Source organism: Sorex fumeus, unplaced genomic scaffold (assembly GCF_029834395.1).
Source record: "Sorex fumeus unplaced genomic scaffold, SorFum_2.1 ptg000003l, whole genome shotgun sequence".
NCBI lineage: Eukaryota > Metazoa > Chordata > Mammalia > Eulipotyphla > Soricidae > Sorex > Sorex fumeus.
The window spans coordinates 52,144,348-52,162,122 of NW_026606060.1; the positions used below are offsets into that span (position 1 = coordinate 52,144,348).

At 52.9% G+C, this 17,775-nt stretch overlaps 1 protein-coding gene across 1 annotated transcript in view; it reads right to left on the reverse strand.

Moving 5' to 3' along the window:
* Positions 1-439: 439 nt before the first annotated feature.
* The window catches only part of APPL2 (adaptor protein, phosphotyrosine interacting with PH domain and leucine zipper 2), a 60,445-nt gene continuing 43,109 nt past the window's right edge, over positions 440-17,775 (reverse strand). Inside the window, exons 10-21 of the mRNA XM_056115300.1 lie at positions 12,643-12,801; positions 11,615-11,803; positions 10,249-10,291; positions 10,099-10,155; positions 9,919-10,007; positions 8,438-8,596; positions 8,260-8,312; positions 6,382-6,556; positions 3,606-3,642; positions 3,253-3,393; positions 1,946-1,993; positions 440-730 (exon numbers count right to left, since the gene is read on the reverse strand). Of these exons, the coding sequence (XP_055971275.1) occupies positions 596-730; positions 1,946-1,993; positions 3,253-3,393; positions 3,606-3,642; positions 6,382-6,556; positions 8,260-8,312; positions 8,438-8,596; positions 9,919-10,007; positions 10,099-10,155; positions 10,249-10,291; positions 11,615-11,803; positions 12,643-12,801 (1,285 nt within the window). The 3' untranslated portion in view covers positions 440-595. The remainder of the gene's footprint in view (positions 731-1,945; positions 1,994-3,252; positions 3,394-3,605; positions 3,643-6,381; positions 6,557-8,259; positions 8,313-8,437; positions 8,597-9,918; positions 10,008-10,098; positions 10,156-10,248; positions 10,292-11,614; positions 11,804-12,642; positions 12,802-17,775) is intronic.

Consider the following 17,775-nt stretch of genomic DNA (forward strand, 5'->3'; position numbering starts at 1 on the left):
CGTGATGTCTGGAACCACCATGCAAACTAGAACATCTGGGCCTCTGCGCAAGGCTTGCTCCCAGACTGCACACGTTAATAGCATGCTTGTTAGGTCCAATTAGGAGACACGTTCGAGTATAAATAGTTTCCAGAACGACAGGCACTTAAAGCTCATTAGGTAAAAAATACAAAAATAGATTATATTAATAGGAAATATTTAGTGTTTTTATCTGATTACAAATCTAGGCTTCTGTCATTTTTGCAAAAGGCTGATGGGTGCTGGGAGGAGAGAAGAACATCCCAATAAAGTGAACAATGCATTTTGTTTGTTTGTTTCTCATGATCAGTTGCATCCTGAGCACGGAATGGTGCGGTCTCAGACAAGGACTTACCAACAAAGCACCTAAAATAACATTGGAGCTGGGGAGGGGTGCTGTCAGCCGTTTCTGACTCTCCCTCCCAAGGGTCAGTGTGGAGGAATGGAGCAGTATATTCCACAAGCGACTGTCAGCAGTCGGAGGGCAGGGTGTGGGCCTGTGTGTCAGAGAAGTTGGAAACCCGTAAGGAGGCGGCTCGCCCTCCTGGGTGCTCTTCCCCCAGTGGCGCCAGAGAGTTTAGGCTTCAGATTCTGCGCCTCTATTCTCACTCGGACTTCCGTCATTGTCCTCTGCTTGATCGTTTAACAGTACATATTTTCCGTCATTGGTTAGTGGCACGGAGAGCATTAACTGGGCCAGTGCTTCTGGATCCTGAAGTTAACGGGAGTTTGAGAAGGAAAGAAAAGAGCTTAAAATGCACTTAAGAAGCCCTCTGGCCTGGCTTACCCTGCGTTCTGTCATCCAGCCTCCACCCGCCTCTCTGGTCTAGGGTTCCGCTCTGGGTTCCGCGCTTCCTGGGGAAACTCGATTCGCCACTGCTCTAGAATCCCGGCTCAGCTTCCCCCTTCGGCCAGGTCATATACTGACATGTCAAAAGTGCCATCTTTCCAGACCAGAGGCCGCAGGAGTCTCTTCCCAAGAACTCTGTCTTCTCGATCTTCGAGGCCTTTTATTTCCTCTCAGTCTATTCCCGGATAGACTAAACCATATGGCTGGCCACTCAGGTTCTGCAGATAAATCTGTGTCCGCTCACTTGGATAACTGGGACAGTTTTGTTCCAACAGCCGAGTGGAACAGTTGGCCAGAGACACAGTAAACCTGAGGGGCTCATACCTGGTCCTTTTTTCAGCCTAGTTTCTATACTCGGGTCTCAGCTCCTGACCCTCCTGCCCTCCTCAGCAGATCACCTATGACTCAATATAACTATGTAGATTTTAACTCCAAATTAAAAAAAAATAATAATAATAAAGTCCGGGCCCTGTGTCACTCCAGTGACATTCAGCGGACAGACCAAGCAGTGGCAGTGGAGATCATTTGGATCAGCGTTTGTCAGCTGCTTGAATACCAGCTGGCTGGCACCTGTCCTGCATCCGGGTATGCAGGCCCCGCCCTGATGGCCAAGGTCACAGACCAGGACCCTCACTGTACTTGCAGGCCCCAGCCAGTCTGCGAACGGGATGGAGCCTCAAGGCCCCCGGGGAGGGACCCCAGGGCTTTCCTTACACAGACTCGGCGTCTCAACAGTGTTGGGGAAAGGACAGTTTGGAAGCTGCTGAGAAGCAAGGAGTCTCAAGAGTTAGTCCTGATGGCCCATTTCTGTTCTGAGGAGCAAAGGCCTTAGCAAGTGCTAGACGCTTTATCTTAATGTCACAGAGTAGTTCTAGCCAGCAGCAAGTACACGTTGGTAACGGGAAGTAAGAGCCGAGGCAGCTGTGAAGACCGAGGGTTAGCAGCGACCGTGACGGTCACCGTGGTGGTTAGGATGCTTCAACGGGCCATTAGAATGCACTTTTTCTAGGAGCAAGCTTAGCACGGGCGTGAGTGTCCTTTGAGTAGTTGTTAAACCAGCACCAAAATACCCCTTACCTTCTGCACCTCGATAATTTCTTTTCCCAAATTGATTGCATAGCAGATCTGCAAAAGACAAGAAAAGTGGTTTTTGTCACAGGCAGCAAACAAAGGTCCAGGGCTTTTAGGGAGGACAGTGAGTGATGGAAGTGAGTGGGATCACTGCTCACATCTGCATGAAGACAGAGGCCCTGACACGGGCACATCACAGAGGGGTCCGAAGCTCAGCAGCCCCTGGCCTGGCCTCCTGGTGCCACTTTGTGTCATATAGGAATATCCAGGTAAGTGAAAACTGGTGATTTCAGTGTTTAAATGTGTAGCACCTGTTTCCTTCTTTAACCATATGGTTAGCCTGACCATGTTCTTACACACTGCGGCGTACAAATACTTGCTGAAATAAAAGTTGATGACTTTCGATTAATTCTAAGTATTTTTCTTTTTAAAATGTCTAGACTCTCAGACTACATTTTCTCCTCTGTTAATTTTTGCTTTAATTTTTTTTTTTTTTTGCTTTTTGGGTCACACCCGGCAATGCTCAGGGGTTACTCCTGGCTCATGCACTCAGGAATTACTCCTGGCGGTGCTCGGGGGACCATATGGGATGCTGGGAATAGAACCTGGGTCGGCCATGTTGGCTGCGTGCAAGGCAAACGCCCTACCTGCTGTGCTATTGCTCCAGCCCCCTTTGCTTTAATTTTTAAAAATGAAGGGGAGTTGCTTTTGACATTCCCTGCTATCTCTACTGAATAAGTATATCGTTAAAATTCTTCTTGGGCCATGGAAGGGGCTCGGTAGTAGTGGACACGCCTTGAAAGTCTGAGGCTGAGGGTTTGAGCACATGTGCACATGGGATAATTATATTCCAGTTTATTTTACTAGGGTCTTCCAGGAATACGTTTATTATCATATCACAGTTTTTACTTGTGGGGGCCACAGATTACTGGGAATCTGTAAACCCAGAAACCCCAGAGCCTAACACTTGAGTGTCAGCCCAGGCCTAAGAGAAGCCAACTCTGAATCCCTTGTCAAGGATGTTCAGAATTATCAACTATATACAAAAAAATTTTTTAAAGAAAAAAAAACTTTTAAACAGACTCATAGCAGTGTGGGTTAGGGCACTTCCTTAACACGCAGTCGACTGGGGGTTGATCTCTGGCACCCTCCATCCACAGAGCCCGGCCTGGAATGATTCCTGAATGTAGAGCCAGGAGTCAGCCCTGAGCACCGCTGCTGGGTGTGGGTGGCCTCTGAACCAAAAAATAAACACAAAAAACAAGACTCATCTGAACCAAAACACTATAAAATCTTAAAAGAAAATAAAAGACCTTTTCGCCTTCTGAGTTGCTTTCAAAGACGTAAGTGCTCAGAGATGCGCCACCCGTGGATTCTGGCATGCGGACTACGAAACCAACCAGTCTCTTGTTTTCTTGATGAGCAGCAAACTGGGTGACACTGGTCAGTTCAAACTGGAAAAAAAAAAAAAAACAGGATGAGACTGAATGTTACAGGTAGTGAACTCATGGACACAAGGTCATGCACTGCCTGGGAGAAAGTTGTGGAAGCGTATAGGAAGTGACATTTGATTTGGCCGACGGGAGTCACCTAGTGCCAACTCCACGCGTGAGGCAGTTAGGAGGGGAGCAAAGGAGCAATCAGTGAAACAGCACGAGGTACTCACATTGGCTCTTGTCACCTGAGTCTGTGGATCTATCAACCTGAAATTTTAAGAGATTCTCGTTATATCACAAGCATTGGATACATCTCTTCTTAGAAGAGTGTGACAGTGTTCCGACTTGAAATCACCCTCTAAACATGAAACCTGGTGGCCTGGGGGTGATCCTCCACAGAAAAGAACACCTGCCCCCCCCCCGCCCCACCCCCCACCTCCTAAGTGTGCTGAAACTTGGTGCACCTTGAACGGAAGGACAGGGTGAAGACAGAATAAATTTTGTAGATGGTGGTTATTTAAGAATGGATTATTCAATAATATACAATCCAGATGGACCGATAGTATCCTATACAGCTTCCTCACTATTTACTGTCTTTCCTTTGAATTAACTGATTCTTCTTTTTTTTTTTTTAATGGGAGGTGAGAGAATAGTATTTTTGTTGTTGTTACTGGCTGTGATGTTTTGTTTCATGTTTTTCAGCCACACCTGGTGGTGCTCAGCGCTTCCTTCCGGTTTTGCATTCAGGGATCACTTCTGAGAGGCCTCAGGGGACCATATGTGTGCCGGGCATATGTGCTTGGGGAACCGTATGTGTGCCTAGGTTGGTCATGTGCAAGGCTAGTACTACCTGCTGTACTATCTTATATATTCCTTAACACTGTAAACATCCAGGTTAAAATGTCTGGGAAAATAAACCGCAGTTGAGATGCAAATTAATAGCACGTTAATATTTCTTAAACAAATGACTTTAAAGCTATACTGATCTGCTCTAAGTTTTATAGGTGAATGCAAGAGCTTTCTCTTTGGAAGAGCTCGCTAGAGCTCTCTGCTTCCTTGAAATGTCTAGAGTAGGCAGACAAAGAAGCAACCAGATTGGTGGCAAGTGTGTGCCTCAGGTTAGGTGACTTGGGAAGGGAGTGACCACTAGTGGGGATGGAGTTTCTTTGAGGGGTGACGATAACGTTCTAGAATCGTGGTGAAGCTACCCAGCTCTGAAACACGGAACACAGGAATGTGAATGGGTGAGGTGTGGTGTGTGTGAGGCTACAAGCTGAGATACTAGCAAGGCATGGGGTCCAAAATGGGGGCTCAGGACTGAATCCTCACAGTTCCTTCATCTGGAAAACCGGGATGAGGATCCCCAACGAGTTGGCTAAAAAACTATGAAATTTCAAGTGAACTACAGAACAGTTACTTTTATATACTTGTGGATATGAATTTGATCATTTTAAAATATATACTGTAAACAATTTCCCTGAAGTTAAGATTACCTAGTTTTGTTATTGTTTTGGGGGCACACCCGGTAGTGCTCAAGGCTTACTCCTGGCTTTGTGCTCAGGGCTTATTCCTGGCAATGTTTAGGTGACCAATGTTCAGGGGTGCCCGGGATCGAAGCCGAGGTAGCCTCTTGCAAGACAAATGCCCTACTCACTGTACTATCTGGCCCCTACTGTCTTTCACTTAGATATTTTATCGATTTTCTAGTAATGAAAATAAATTTTAAGTAATTTAAAGTTACTTACATCTTTTGTAAGTAACTTTAAATCTCTCTCTGTTAAGTAATCTGATCCTGCTGTTGAGACCTGAGTTTTGGTATGACTTCTCTGTTTCAGAATCTGGGATTGAGGTACAGGGTGTGGTGCTTACTGTGGTTAAAATATCAAACATCAAGTTGACATCTGGTACATTTGCAGTGACCTCATAAAGGGAACTCTCTACCTATATTCACTTCCTAGTCCTCCTCTTAGTTTCTGACCCTCGCTGAACTGCTTTTTCGTCTCTCTGGAGTTGCTTATTGTAGAAATTTCATATAAATGATCATATAATGTGACTTTTTGAGTCTTTTCCCCCCTCCTTCGCAAGGTTCATGTTTTAGCTTTCTTTTTTAAGACTCAATATTATTCTTCCACTGTCACAGTCCTTTATTAATGGTTTGGACATTCGGGTTGTTTTCCATCTTTTGGCTATTACAATAATTTTCTCATTGAATAATGTTTTTTCCAATATTATTTTGTTTTAATGATGTTTTAATGATGATGCAACAGCACAGCTGGTAGGGCGTTTGCCTTGTACGCGACCGACCCGGGTTTGATTCCTCCATCCCTCTTGGAGAGTATCAAGCTACCAAGAGTATCCCACCTTTACGGCAGAGCCTGGCAAGCTCCCTGTGGTGTTTTCGATATGTCAAAAACAGTAACAGCAAGTCTCACAATGGAGACGTTACTGGTGCCCACTCGAGCAAATAGATGAACAACGGAAGGACAGTGCTATAGTGCTATTTTGTTATAATGATGCGGGGGGGAACATGCCTAGCAGTTGCTCTGTGTCATTGGCTCATTTTCCTTATGTCTATAGATTTTTCTCTGGGTATCTAGTTTTCCTCCCTTTTCCCAAAGATGTGCTGTGGGGGGTGAGTGGGAAACCCTGAGTGGGAAAAAAAGGAAGTGTCAGCGGGTAGGGCGTTGGCCTTACAAGTGGCCAACATGGCCGACCCTAGTTCGATTCCTCCACCCCTCTCGGAGAGCCCGGCAAGCTACCGAGAGTATTCGATATGCCAGACACAGTAACAACAAAGTCTCCAATGGAGACGTTACTGGGCCCGCTCGAGCAAATCGACGATCAACGATTTACCTTTTACCTTTTACTGTACGTATTGGGGGTGTTTATTCAGAAATTTGGCGGCTGATCAGTCTCGTGAACCAAGCCCTGTCGTCTGAGCGTGAATGTCCCTGAACGGGGGCCTCAGGTGAGAGCTGTGAGAAAGGCTAAAGCCGTGGTAGGTACCTCAGTGTCTGACTGGTGACCATCATGTGGGATTCTGTCATCCGGAAGATGTTGTGAATAGCCCGAGCCGCCAACACCTGTCGCATGGCTTCGTAAATCACTTCCGTCGTGTTGTCCGTTTTAACTTCCATCGATCCCAAAAACCGGACTATGAACATCTGCTGCAAGAGCGAATCTGCAAGAGAGCGTTTCCGGTTCAGGGCTACATTCTTGCCGTCCCGGCTGTTGGCTCGTGACCAGCCTGGAGGCCTCAGGCTTAACCTCTTGGCTGTGGCTAATCTACCTAGATTCCTCACAGCTCTGCTTCCATCAGCCTCAAGATGCCAGAGCTGTGATCGCCGATGGTCTCCGTTTTGTCTGACTGGCCTTACAGTAGCAGCAAGGCGGCCCTTGGCCTACAAGGAAGAGGTGGGAACCAGACAAACCTTCTCGCGCTGCAGTTCTGACAGGCCACACTGGGGGACGGTACGGGACCCTGAGCCGACCGACTCTGGTCAGCTGATGAGTCCGTGCACAGAGGAAAGAGCTGATTCAGCGCACTGCGGGAGCCCTCAGCATCCAGGAATTGGCTTATTTGGTGCTGATGACCTGCCACTGTGGACCTGGAGTGGGCAAGGGCCTCTCCACTGTGCCTGGGGCCCTGCAGCCCCTTCTCGCGACACTCACCCCTGCAGTGCTGGGGTGGGGAGGAGGACTGCGCGGTGCCTGAGGCTGAACTTGGGGCCCTGGCGCCAGCCCTTAGCTCTGTCTTCCCAGCCCTGATTTTGGCTGCTTGGGGGAGAGAGGGCACAGGCCCGGGGAGAACGGAACCAGCAGCCCCACCAGAAGGGCAAAGCCATAAACAAGGTGTCCAAGATGCTCCCCTTTTTCCCTGAGTTACTTACAAATCAAGATGCCTATTTTATCCTCTCTTGCCCTCTCAGTACAATTTCCCTTAAAAAAAAAAAACCTCAAGATTTTTTTTTTAAAAAATGGCTTTTTGGGTCACACCTGGTGATGCACAGGGGTTACTCCTGGTTCTGCACTCAGGAATTACTCCTGGCGGTGCTCAGGGGACCATATGGGATACTGGATATCGAACCCGGGTCGGTTGCCTGCAAGGCAGATGCCCTACCTGCTATGCTATCGCTCCAGCCCCTAAAAAATACAATTTTTATGAAAATACAACCAACAGACTGTTACAGCTGCTCTCGTGAGGATGGCTTCTTCTCACGAGTTTGCAAGTGTTTCGTGCAAGCTGTCTCGAGTGTGGATGCAAGGAAAGGTCAGCCAGACAGAACAAGAGCAGAGGCTGCTCTGAGGCTCGGAATTTTCTCCCCTAAAGCTGTAAAGTCCAACTTCCAAGCCCTATTTTTTTTTCTTTTGAGCCACACCCGATGATGCTCAGGGGTTAATTCCTGTATTCAGAAATTACTCCTGGTGGTGCTCATCTGAGATGCTGGGGAATCCAACCCAGGTCAGTCACGTGTGGGGCAAATGCCCTCCATGCTATCCTATGGTCCATCTAGCCCTGCTTTAGACCCAGTCAGTGCCCGTGCCTCCTGCTGACCGGAAGTGTTGCCTGGGCTTGTGCCCTCCACTCCTCACGGGCCAGACCACCCTCGTCCTGAGTGATGCACCCCCTGGAACAGCAGGTTTGGCTCTTCTCATCATTTTCCTAGGATGGCATGAGACCAGGAGTCGAACGGCAGAAGTTCAGGCTGGAACCGCCTTGTATTCTATGTCATCCTTGGCTTCCTGTCATCCCAAAGTATCCCAGGGTGAGATGCTGCTGCTCTGTACAGGGGCACCCATCCCCAAGTGGCCAGATGCAGGTCTGGCGAGGATGCTGCAAGGGTGGGCGGCTGTGGCTAACTGGCCGCCAGACCCTGCGCTCACCTTCGGCCTCGGGGAACGTGTCGTCCTCCGTCTCCCCGAAAGGGTTGGTGCGTCTGGGGGAACAGCGAGAGTCAACGGATCAGGACAAGCATCTTCAGCTCAAAGGAAACTCCCCGAGGCCCGGCCCGGGGCAGGGAGACAAGAGCCAGCTCCAGGGGTGGCCACGCTGATGCCATACCTGCTCCCACGGTTCTGGTCCAGGAACTCCGTGGCAGGGAGTACGATGTCGAACTGAATGGGGGTCCCGGGGGCAATCAGCTGTTCAGTTTCAGGCACGCTGGCTGCGGCCTGGGGAACCTTCTTGTCATTGCTCACCTCGGAATGCTTTGGGGTCTGGCTGGAATATAAAAATGCGGAGGGGGTGGGGGAGGGGCGGGCGGTAACTCAACTCGATGCCTTTACCATCGGCCGTATAGGGATTGATTGGGCTTACGAGTGGGGGGGGGGAAGATTTCAAACCCTCTCTGAAAACTAAAGCTTTGGAACGTGGGTCAGAATCCCTGCTGGTCCCCAGGCTCTGCCAGCCAGCCTGCCCCTCTCGGACCTCTTCTTCGGCACTGTCTTCCACTGCCCCTTCCCACCTGCCCACTGGAGGCGTGTGGAGCCAAATGCTCATCTCTCTCGGGGCTCGTTAGCTGACGTCTGTCCGCTAGTTGACGGGGCTCCTCCTAGCAGCCCACGGAGAGATGAACATTTGGCGCTGTCACGACTGCCATCCACCCTTCAGTGGTACACTTCATCACATGACAAATAACAGCAGCCCTCGGGTATTTCTCCAACGGGAGCTCTCTGTGGGAGAAAGGAGCAACCTCTAGGGTGCTGCCCCTTGCTCGTGGCCAACTGGGGTTCCATCCCCAGCATGACGGATAGTTCCCCGAGCCCCACCAGGAGTGATTCCTGAGCACAGGGCCCAGAGTAAACCCTGAGCACTGCCATGTGTGGCCCAATGCCCCCATTCTTCCCCCCAGAAAAAAAAAATAAAGAAAAAAATTCTACTGGAAGACTCAAACAGAAAAGCTCCACACATGCTTCCAGCACGCAGCCACGAGCAAACAAGACATGGCCAAACCCACTGGGAGCGCCGACGAGGATGAGCTCGGGTGCAGGGCCGGGCATAGGAGACAAGAAGTCTGGGAAACACAGGCACAGGAATGGCTGGACACACGAGGGCCCTACTGAGAGGGACTCTGGGTCTCTGTTGGCGCTGGCTCTGGTTCTGCACCTGGCGCGGAGTGCAGGAGTGCCCATCTGCCTGGGCCCGAGGAGGCAGTGGAGACAGGAGCCGGGTCGGAATCCAGCTCTGCCCCCGGTGGGGGAGGAACCTGGGAGGACAGTCCCCGTCCTGGCCTCGGCTGCTGCTGCAGGGCCAGCTTGCGGGGGGTTTCGAGAGGACCTGACCTGTCAGGGTTGGGGATGGGGGGGTGGGGGAAACGGGACAGCGGGGAAGGCGCGCACCTTGCAGGCGGCAGACCTTGATGTGATCCCCAGCGCCACAAATGGCCCCCCGAGAGCAGGGCTGGGGGCCACACCTGAGCCGCAGACAGAGGCAGAACTGCCCCAGAGGTGTTGTGGCACCTGACATCTCCACCCCCGCCCCTCTCCAAACACCAAAAACAGCAAAGCGTCAAGAGAGGGAGTTCCCCTTTGCCCTGGGCTTACCTGGGGCATAGGCCTTCTTGCTTTTTCTCCAAACTGGTGATGGGAGTGACCGCCTGGAGGGCCGTCTGATTCAGCCTGATGGCGACAGCCTGCAAACGCCAGGGAGACGGCTCAGGCCTGGGGCCAGGCAGGGGTGAGCAGCATCGGGGTGGGCAGGTACCCAGGGCCACCCTCAGGTACCTCAGGGTTGTCGGTCAGGTAGATCTGTCTGGAGATGTTGTTGATGGCGCAGATCCACTGTGGAGGACAGGAGACCCAGCTCACTCCCAGAGCCCCCCGCCGCTCCGCTCAGGGAGGAAAGGACAGGCGTGAGTCAAAGGGGGTCCCTACCTCTTCGTTCTCTTTCTTGCTTTCGGCCTGGAGGATGATGCCCCTGGAACACAGAGCCCCCGGGTAAGCGTCCGGCCCCTTTTCGAGGTCTGAGCACCAAGCGCCCGTCTCTCCCACTTCCCGCAAACCTGGTGCCTGCATGTGGAGGGCTGGGACCCTCCCACCCTGTGGGGATCTCTGTGACCCCCTTTCCCCCCTAGTGAGCACGTCCCTGGGCTGTCTCTGTAGAGACAGAATGGGAGCAGCCACAGAGCTTCCGGGTCTCTTCCTGTCACCCAGGGGCGGGCAGCTGGTGTTGAAATACAAACCACTGACTGGGTTCGATTCTCCGCTTCCCATATGGTCCCCTGGGCCCCAACAGGAGTGACCCCTGAGTACAGAGGCAGGAGTGAGCCCAGAGTACTGCAGCCTGTGGCTCCAAAACAAACAAAAAAAAACCTAAAAAAACAAACAAACAAAAAAAAACCTGGGGCTGGAGCAACAGCACAGCAGGTAGGGCGTTTGCCTTGCATGCAGCCGACCTAGGTTCGATTCCCAGCATCCCAGATGGTCCCCCGAGCACCACCAGGAGTAATTCCTGAGTGCATGAACCAGGAGTAACTCCTGTGCATCACCGGGTATGACCCAAAAAAAAAAAAAACCCCAGGGGTGAAGCAGTAGCACAGTGGGTAGTACATTCGTCCTGCACGCGGCCCACCTGGGTTCCATCCCTGGCCTCCCATATGGTCCCCAGAACAATGCCAGGAGTAACCCTGAGCATCGCCAGGTGTGGCCTTTCCCCTCCCCCAACAAACTAACTATAGCCCAGGGGACATTGCCCACCTCCTGGGCCTACATCCCCCGGCCTGTCCCGAAGATGCTAATACTCAAAAGAAATCTCCGCTTTGGACCCCAACCTGGAAAGTGATACGAGAGCAGCGAGAGAAGCCTGGAGACCCCCAACTCCAGACCCATCGGGGGCGTGTCAGGGGGCCCCTGGAGCAGCCTCACAGAGTGGGGATGCCGCCACTGGGAAGGCCGCCTGGCCTGCGGTCACAGCTGCTGGGTCTCAAGACTGACACCCTCGGGAGGGTATCTGCTGCTGCAGATGGCACTGGTCACTCGTCTCAGGAGACGAGTTCTCAGGCAGGACTGTGGCACCTCCTCACCCCTCTCTCTCCTGCTCGCCTTCCCCGGCCCCTCACACACACACACACACACACACACACACACGGAGGGAGGCCCAGAGGGGCCCAGCCTTGGCCTTTGCTGGGAGCCCTGAGCTGACCAGCCTCTCAAATACCCTCCCCAGGACCACAGTCCCCTGCACATGCTGCAGGGCCAGCCGTGTCCCCAGACGAGGACTGGCACGCGCGGGGTGACGTACGGCTTCCCACTGGGCGTGCTGATCTGGAAGCAGTAGCGCCGGTCCTCGCAGTCCACCGCCATCACCGAGCAGTTGTCCAGGTCCTGGATCAGGCCCCCGGCCACGGCGCCCCGCGGCTGGCACATGAGGTTCCCGCCTTGTGTGAAGAAGTACAGCCGTTCCCAGCTGGTGCTCACCAGTCCCGTCTTGCTGCAAGAATCGGAAGTGCCCGTTGAGATGGGGGTCCATCTGGGCGGTTGCCTGGCCCTGCCTGCGGCCTTTCTGTGGGCGGGTCCGAGATGGGGAGTCTGGGCCCTGAGCGACAGCACAGCGGGCGGGCGGGCGGGGCGCTGGCTGTGCACGCAGCTGGCCCCTGTGGCATGCCTGGCATCCCCGACAGTCCCTCGACCACTCAGAGCAGCTCAAGCATGAGAAACCGGGACAAGCATCTCTCGCTCAGGGACCGCAAGGCCCCTGACAGGCCCCCAGCACATTCCAAGGAGGCCACGGGGGAGGGACCCTACGGGATGCCTGGGATCGAACCCAGGTCGGCCGTGTGCAAAGCAAATGCCCTCCCCGCTGCACCATTGCTCCAGCCCCCTGGAAGGGATTGGAAACTTTCGCACTGGTCTAGGCCCTATAGACTGAAGATGGGAGGGCGGGGCTTGCAAAACAAAACACCAAAGCAGCTTGGTCAAGGGTTTCCGAATGGGCAAAGTCCAGAATTAATTCGAACTCAAATGTGCCCTGAGTCTGAGGCCTTTCTGGCAGCGCTTGAGGAGAACAGGGAGCATACGGACGCCTCAGAAAGGTGCCCTTCCCGCAGCCCACGCCTTTGGCCGGCTGGGGGATGCCAGGGAGTGGGGAGCGAGGAGAGTCAGCTAGATTTGGGGTCCCGGTGAGTGGGGTAAGGGTCTCCCTTCCCCAGCTCCAGCCCATCTCAGTGCAGCAGGGAGGGAAACCGTGCCTCAGTCTCCCCACAGTAGGGGTTGGCGGCTGACGCATTCCCCCTGCCCCCATGGATGGGGTGGCCGCCCTGGCACACTCACTTCCTGAGATTCAGGTACCCCGCCTTCTGGATGAGGTTCCTGTTGATCTGGGGTGCAGATACATCTGCGTCGGGCATGTACGCGGAATCCTCCACGGACAGGAATTCCTGCTGCGACACCATCATCTTCTCTGCCTCGGCGTCCAGCTCCATCTGGATGCTTGGGAGAGGAGAGGTGGGCAGGTCGGACCCCGACAGAACCTCCAGCAGAGGGAGTGGCTAACTCCTAGGTCAGAGGCTCAGATCTGCTTCCTCCCCGGCGGTGTAGAAGCCCTGAGCTCACAGCGACCCTAGCCTGCAGGACATATGGAAGCAGCAGCCCTGGACGTCCATGCGCCCCCCCCACCCCCGGCTGTCCACACTGTCCACGTGTTAGCAGGTAGGTACCTGGCTAGGACCTTGTGCGGATGCACACCCCAAGTCAGCATGTTCCAGGAGGGGAGACTCCGCCCTTCAACATCAGAAGAGATGCTCAAGGCAGCCGACCCCGTGCCTCCCCAGGGAGGGTCCCAGTTCTCGCCCCTGAGCTCTGCAGTGAGGGTCTGTCCGCCCACAGTGCTCTGTTTCCTTCACAGCACGTGACTCAGAACCTGGCTTTGTTTAATATGGCTCATGTGAGCAGCCAGCCTAGTCCACTCCGCCCTACTGGTGTGTCATGTCGTTGCCACAATGGGGCCCCCACGGCCACTGGGGGCTTCAGAACCACAAGTAGGAGAATAAAGCTGACTTGCCTGTCCGCTGGGTCACTGCCAACATGGAAAGAATGGACCAAAGGGAACAGTGAGAAGCAGGCGGGGCCAGGGATGTGGCTCGGTAGAGCCCTGGCACCACACACATAGACACAAACACAGATACACACATAGACACAAAGACACACAGACACATACAGACATATGGACACATACAGATACAAGCACAGATATACACAGATACAGACACACACAGACACAAGGCACAAACACACATAGACACACACACAGACATATACACAGACACACTCCCAGGTATACACATACCCAGGCACATAGACACACACACAGACACACAGACACCCCCAGGTACCACACACAGACACACAAATAGGCTAAGCAGTGGGGCCGGGGATGAGGCTCAGTGGTGGGCCCTGCCTTGCTGATGTGAGACTGAGGGATGGACCACGGCACCAGTCCACACTGCCGAGCACAGCCACTGGCCCTGCAGCTGGGATGCAGATGTGACACACGTGTGTGACCTCTGCACACTGCAGCAACAACACACACAGAAGGGAAGCGGGGAGGGAGGGTCTTTCACACTGAGCAGTGCAGAAGGCGCAGGGAGGGCGTCCAAAGACCACTGCACTCAGGGCTGTGCAGCTTCAGGCTGCCTCCCCCGGAAATGTGCACATGCACTGACCACGTCAGGGGACAGTACTGAGCAGTCACTACCCCTCTCCACCTGGGCAGTTGGGTGCAACACCTCAGGAACTCATGGGGCAAGGGAGGAAGAGGCGGCTCGGAAGTTGGGCTCCTTCTGCATGCAGGGGGCCCCTCCCCCAGGAAGGAGGGCAGCTGTTTCCAAGCGTTTTCTGGAGACCTCTGAAGAGCACGCTGAGGACATGAGTGCACGAATCTGCCCGTGTGTACGGACATATACACACATATATGGGCAGCCACCAGCAAGCCCATAGGACTGAGAGCAGGGGCCTCGGAGCCCGGTGGGGACAACAGCACCCTGAGGGGAAGGGGATAGAGACACTGTCCACGCTGTTCATGTGAATGTGAAATGCTAACATTGCTGTCAATCAGCTGACACTGCTATCATGTTAGCACTGCTATCAATCATGCCAATGCTGCTGTCAATCTTGCAAACACTGCTGTCAATCTTACGAACGCGGTTGTGACTCATGCTAGCACTGCTGTCAATCATGCTGATGCTGTCAATCATGCCAATGCCATCAATCATGCCAACACTGCTGTCAATCTTATGAACACTGCTGTCAAGCACGTCAATGCTACTGTCAATCACGCAAATTCTGCTGTCATTCATGCTAGCACTGCTGTCAATCATGCTGGCGCTGCTGTCCATCTTGTGAACACTGCTGACAATCATGCTGATGCTGTCAATCATGCAGATGCTGCCGTCAATCTTGCGAACACTGCTATCAATCATGTTAACACTTGTCAATCATGCTGATACTTGTCAGTCATGCTAGCACTGCTCTCAATAATGTTAAAGCTGCTGTAAACCATGCTGACACCTGTTAATATGCTAGCAGTGCTGTCAATCACGCTAACGCTGCTGTCAATCATGCTAGTACTGCTGTCAACCATGCTGATGCTGTCAATCATGCTAACAAACACCGCTGTCAATCACACTGACGCTGCTTTCAGTCACGCTAGCACTGCTGTCAATCATGCTGCCTGCATAGAAGAAACAAGAAAAGGGAGAAGGGGGCCCAAGTAGTAGTGATGTGGACAGGTAGACAGGGAAGGGCCCCCCCCCCGCCCCCCCGGCAATGGAACTCCTAGGAAATAATAAAACCAATAGGGCCAAAGCTGCAAACGCAGGAACTAAGGCCTGGTTAGACTCTCACCTGGTGCCAGCAACAGACCCAGAGAAGCTCCAGCAGGAACATAAGATCAGGAATTTCAAAGAAGACCATCCACCTCTCCCAACTTAACCCCCTCGGCAACCACCCTAGCAAGAGGCTATTACCTAGGTAGAAGCCCCATATAGGGATGCAGTCCCGGGGAGCCTGGCTCTCCTGAGTTGGGGGACTTTCCAGCCGTGCCTACCCAGTACCCGTGACACTGGCTGGAGCTGCACTCTGGCTGGCCTGGCACCGAGGCACAGAGCTGCCGACAAGGAGGAGGAATAGAAGCTCCAGGCACTCACCACCGTGTCTCAGACATGGGCACAGAGGCGCTGCTGCCCAGAAATAAAAAAAAAAATCTCAGTTGTGGGGGGTGGGGGGGGAGGAGAGGGTTGAAAAAGAAGTGAAAAACAGTTTGCCCAGAAACAAAGCGCGTTGCGGGGGCTTAGATCTAAAGCTGCCTGAGAAAGGAATCTGGCAGGATAAGGGAGGAAGGATATTGCTTTGACAGTTTAACCAGCGCCTGGTACTTTCCCCTAACATCCCCAGGGCTAACACTGTAATGAAAAGGCAAGACGCTGAAATGCAATTTCCCCAACTGCTTTCCACAGAGCTCGCCACTGAAGCTGCTGGTGAGCGGGGGAAAGAGCTCAGGGACTTTCCATGTAGTACCACTTGTATATAAATTTCATGACTTCATTTTTTCTAACAGCTGCAGTGGGATCAGTGGTGGTGGAGAATGGGCACTGGTGGAGGGATGGGTATTTGATCATTGTATAACTGAAACCCAAGCACAAAAATTTGTAAGTCTACAAACGTATCTCATGATGTTTCACTGTCACTGTCACTGTCCTCCTGTTGTTCATCGATTTGCTCGAACAGGCCCCAGTAACGTCTCCATCGTGAGACTTGTTACTGTGTTTGGCATGTCGAATACGTCACGGGGAACTTGCCAGGCTTTGGCGTGCGGGCGAGGTACTCTCGGTAGCTTGCCAGGCTCTCCGAGAGGGGTGGAAGAATTGAACCCGGCTCGGCCGGGCTAGCTGTGCGCAAGGCAAACGCACTACTGCTGTGCTATCACTCCAGCCCAGTGTTTCACTAATAAAAATTTAAAAAAAAAAAAGAGCTTTCAGAGAGCAGTGTGGTGCGTCCAGCGGGCGCGGGCAGTCTTGCCCCTCAGGCTTGCATCCATTCCACAATGCACTTGGAATTTCCCCTCTAGCCACTGGCTCCGCCTGGGATTGAGCCTCTGTTTTCCGAACACTTGGGGGCTGGCTTCTGCCTGAGTTAAGTCCTGCTGCCTAGTTCTCCCAACGCAATGGTTCTCAAGGCAGCTGGCTTCCTTTTCACTTTCCCACACAAAATAAAAACCTTCAGACACCCGTTCCCATCTTGTACGTTTTGGGTTATCAACTCTCCCAAGAGATGAGATCACGGGAAGCTCCCCGGGCACGTTTCTGCAGACACTTCGAGGAGCCTGGTGCTGCAGGAGCCTGGGGGTCCTTCTGGGCCATGTCAAGGGGCTGAGACATTCAGGGCAGCTGCACCATGGAACGCGCGCGTGTATATGTGTGTGTGGGTATGGGTGTGTGTGTGTGTTTCTGCATGTGCGCATACGTGTGTGTGCATGTATGTGCATGAGTTTCTGCATGTGTGCGTGCGTGCAGATGCGTGCAGATGTGTGCACGTGCATTTCTGTATGTGCAAATGCATGGTGTGCATACATGAGTGCATGTGCATGTGTGGATATGTACGTGTATGTGTGTTTCTGCATGTACACGTGTACATGCGTGTAAAGTAAAGTAAAGGCCCTCCTGTTGATCATCGATTTGCTCGAGCGGGCTCAGCAACGTCTCCATTGGAGACTTTGTTGTTACTGTGTTTGGCATATCGAATACGTCACGAGGAGCTTGCCAGGCTCTGCCATGCGGGCAAGATACACTCGGTAGCTTGCCGGGCTCTCCAAGAGGGGCGGAGGAATCGAACTCGGGTCGGCCATGTTGGCTGCATGCAAGGCAAACGCCCTACCGCTGTGCTATCGCTCCAGCCTCACCTGGAGTACATGCGTGTGTGTGTGTGTATGTGTGTGTAGGGGGAGACAGCTCGACGGGCTTAAATGCAGGCCTCAACTTCAATCCTAGCACCGCCTTTTCTCCACCAACCCTCGACCCCAGGCCCAAAAATGTGATGGTGACAGAAACGTCTGGAGACATGATCTTGTCGCCCTTTTTTTGGTGGGGGGTGGAGGTTGGAGGTGGGGGACAACCAGCAGTACTCAGGGGTGGCTGTTCTGCGCTCTGGGGTGGCTGGCAGCAGACCCTAGGGGATGAAGTGAGTGCTGGGGATGGAGCCAGGCCTCCAGCAGGCTGAGCCCGGAGTCTGCTGCTGCCGCGGTCTCCCTGACCCCCACTGCAGTGTTCTCCCGAATAAGCATCTATGTGGCTCAGCAGTTGATGCCAATTAATTCAAATGAGGCTCTCATGCCTCTTTACCTCTTTTTGTTCTCTTTCGGGCCACCCCCAGCAGTGCTCAGGAATTACTCCTGGTAGGCTCAGGGGACAT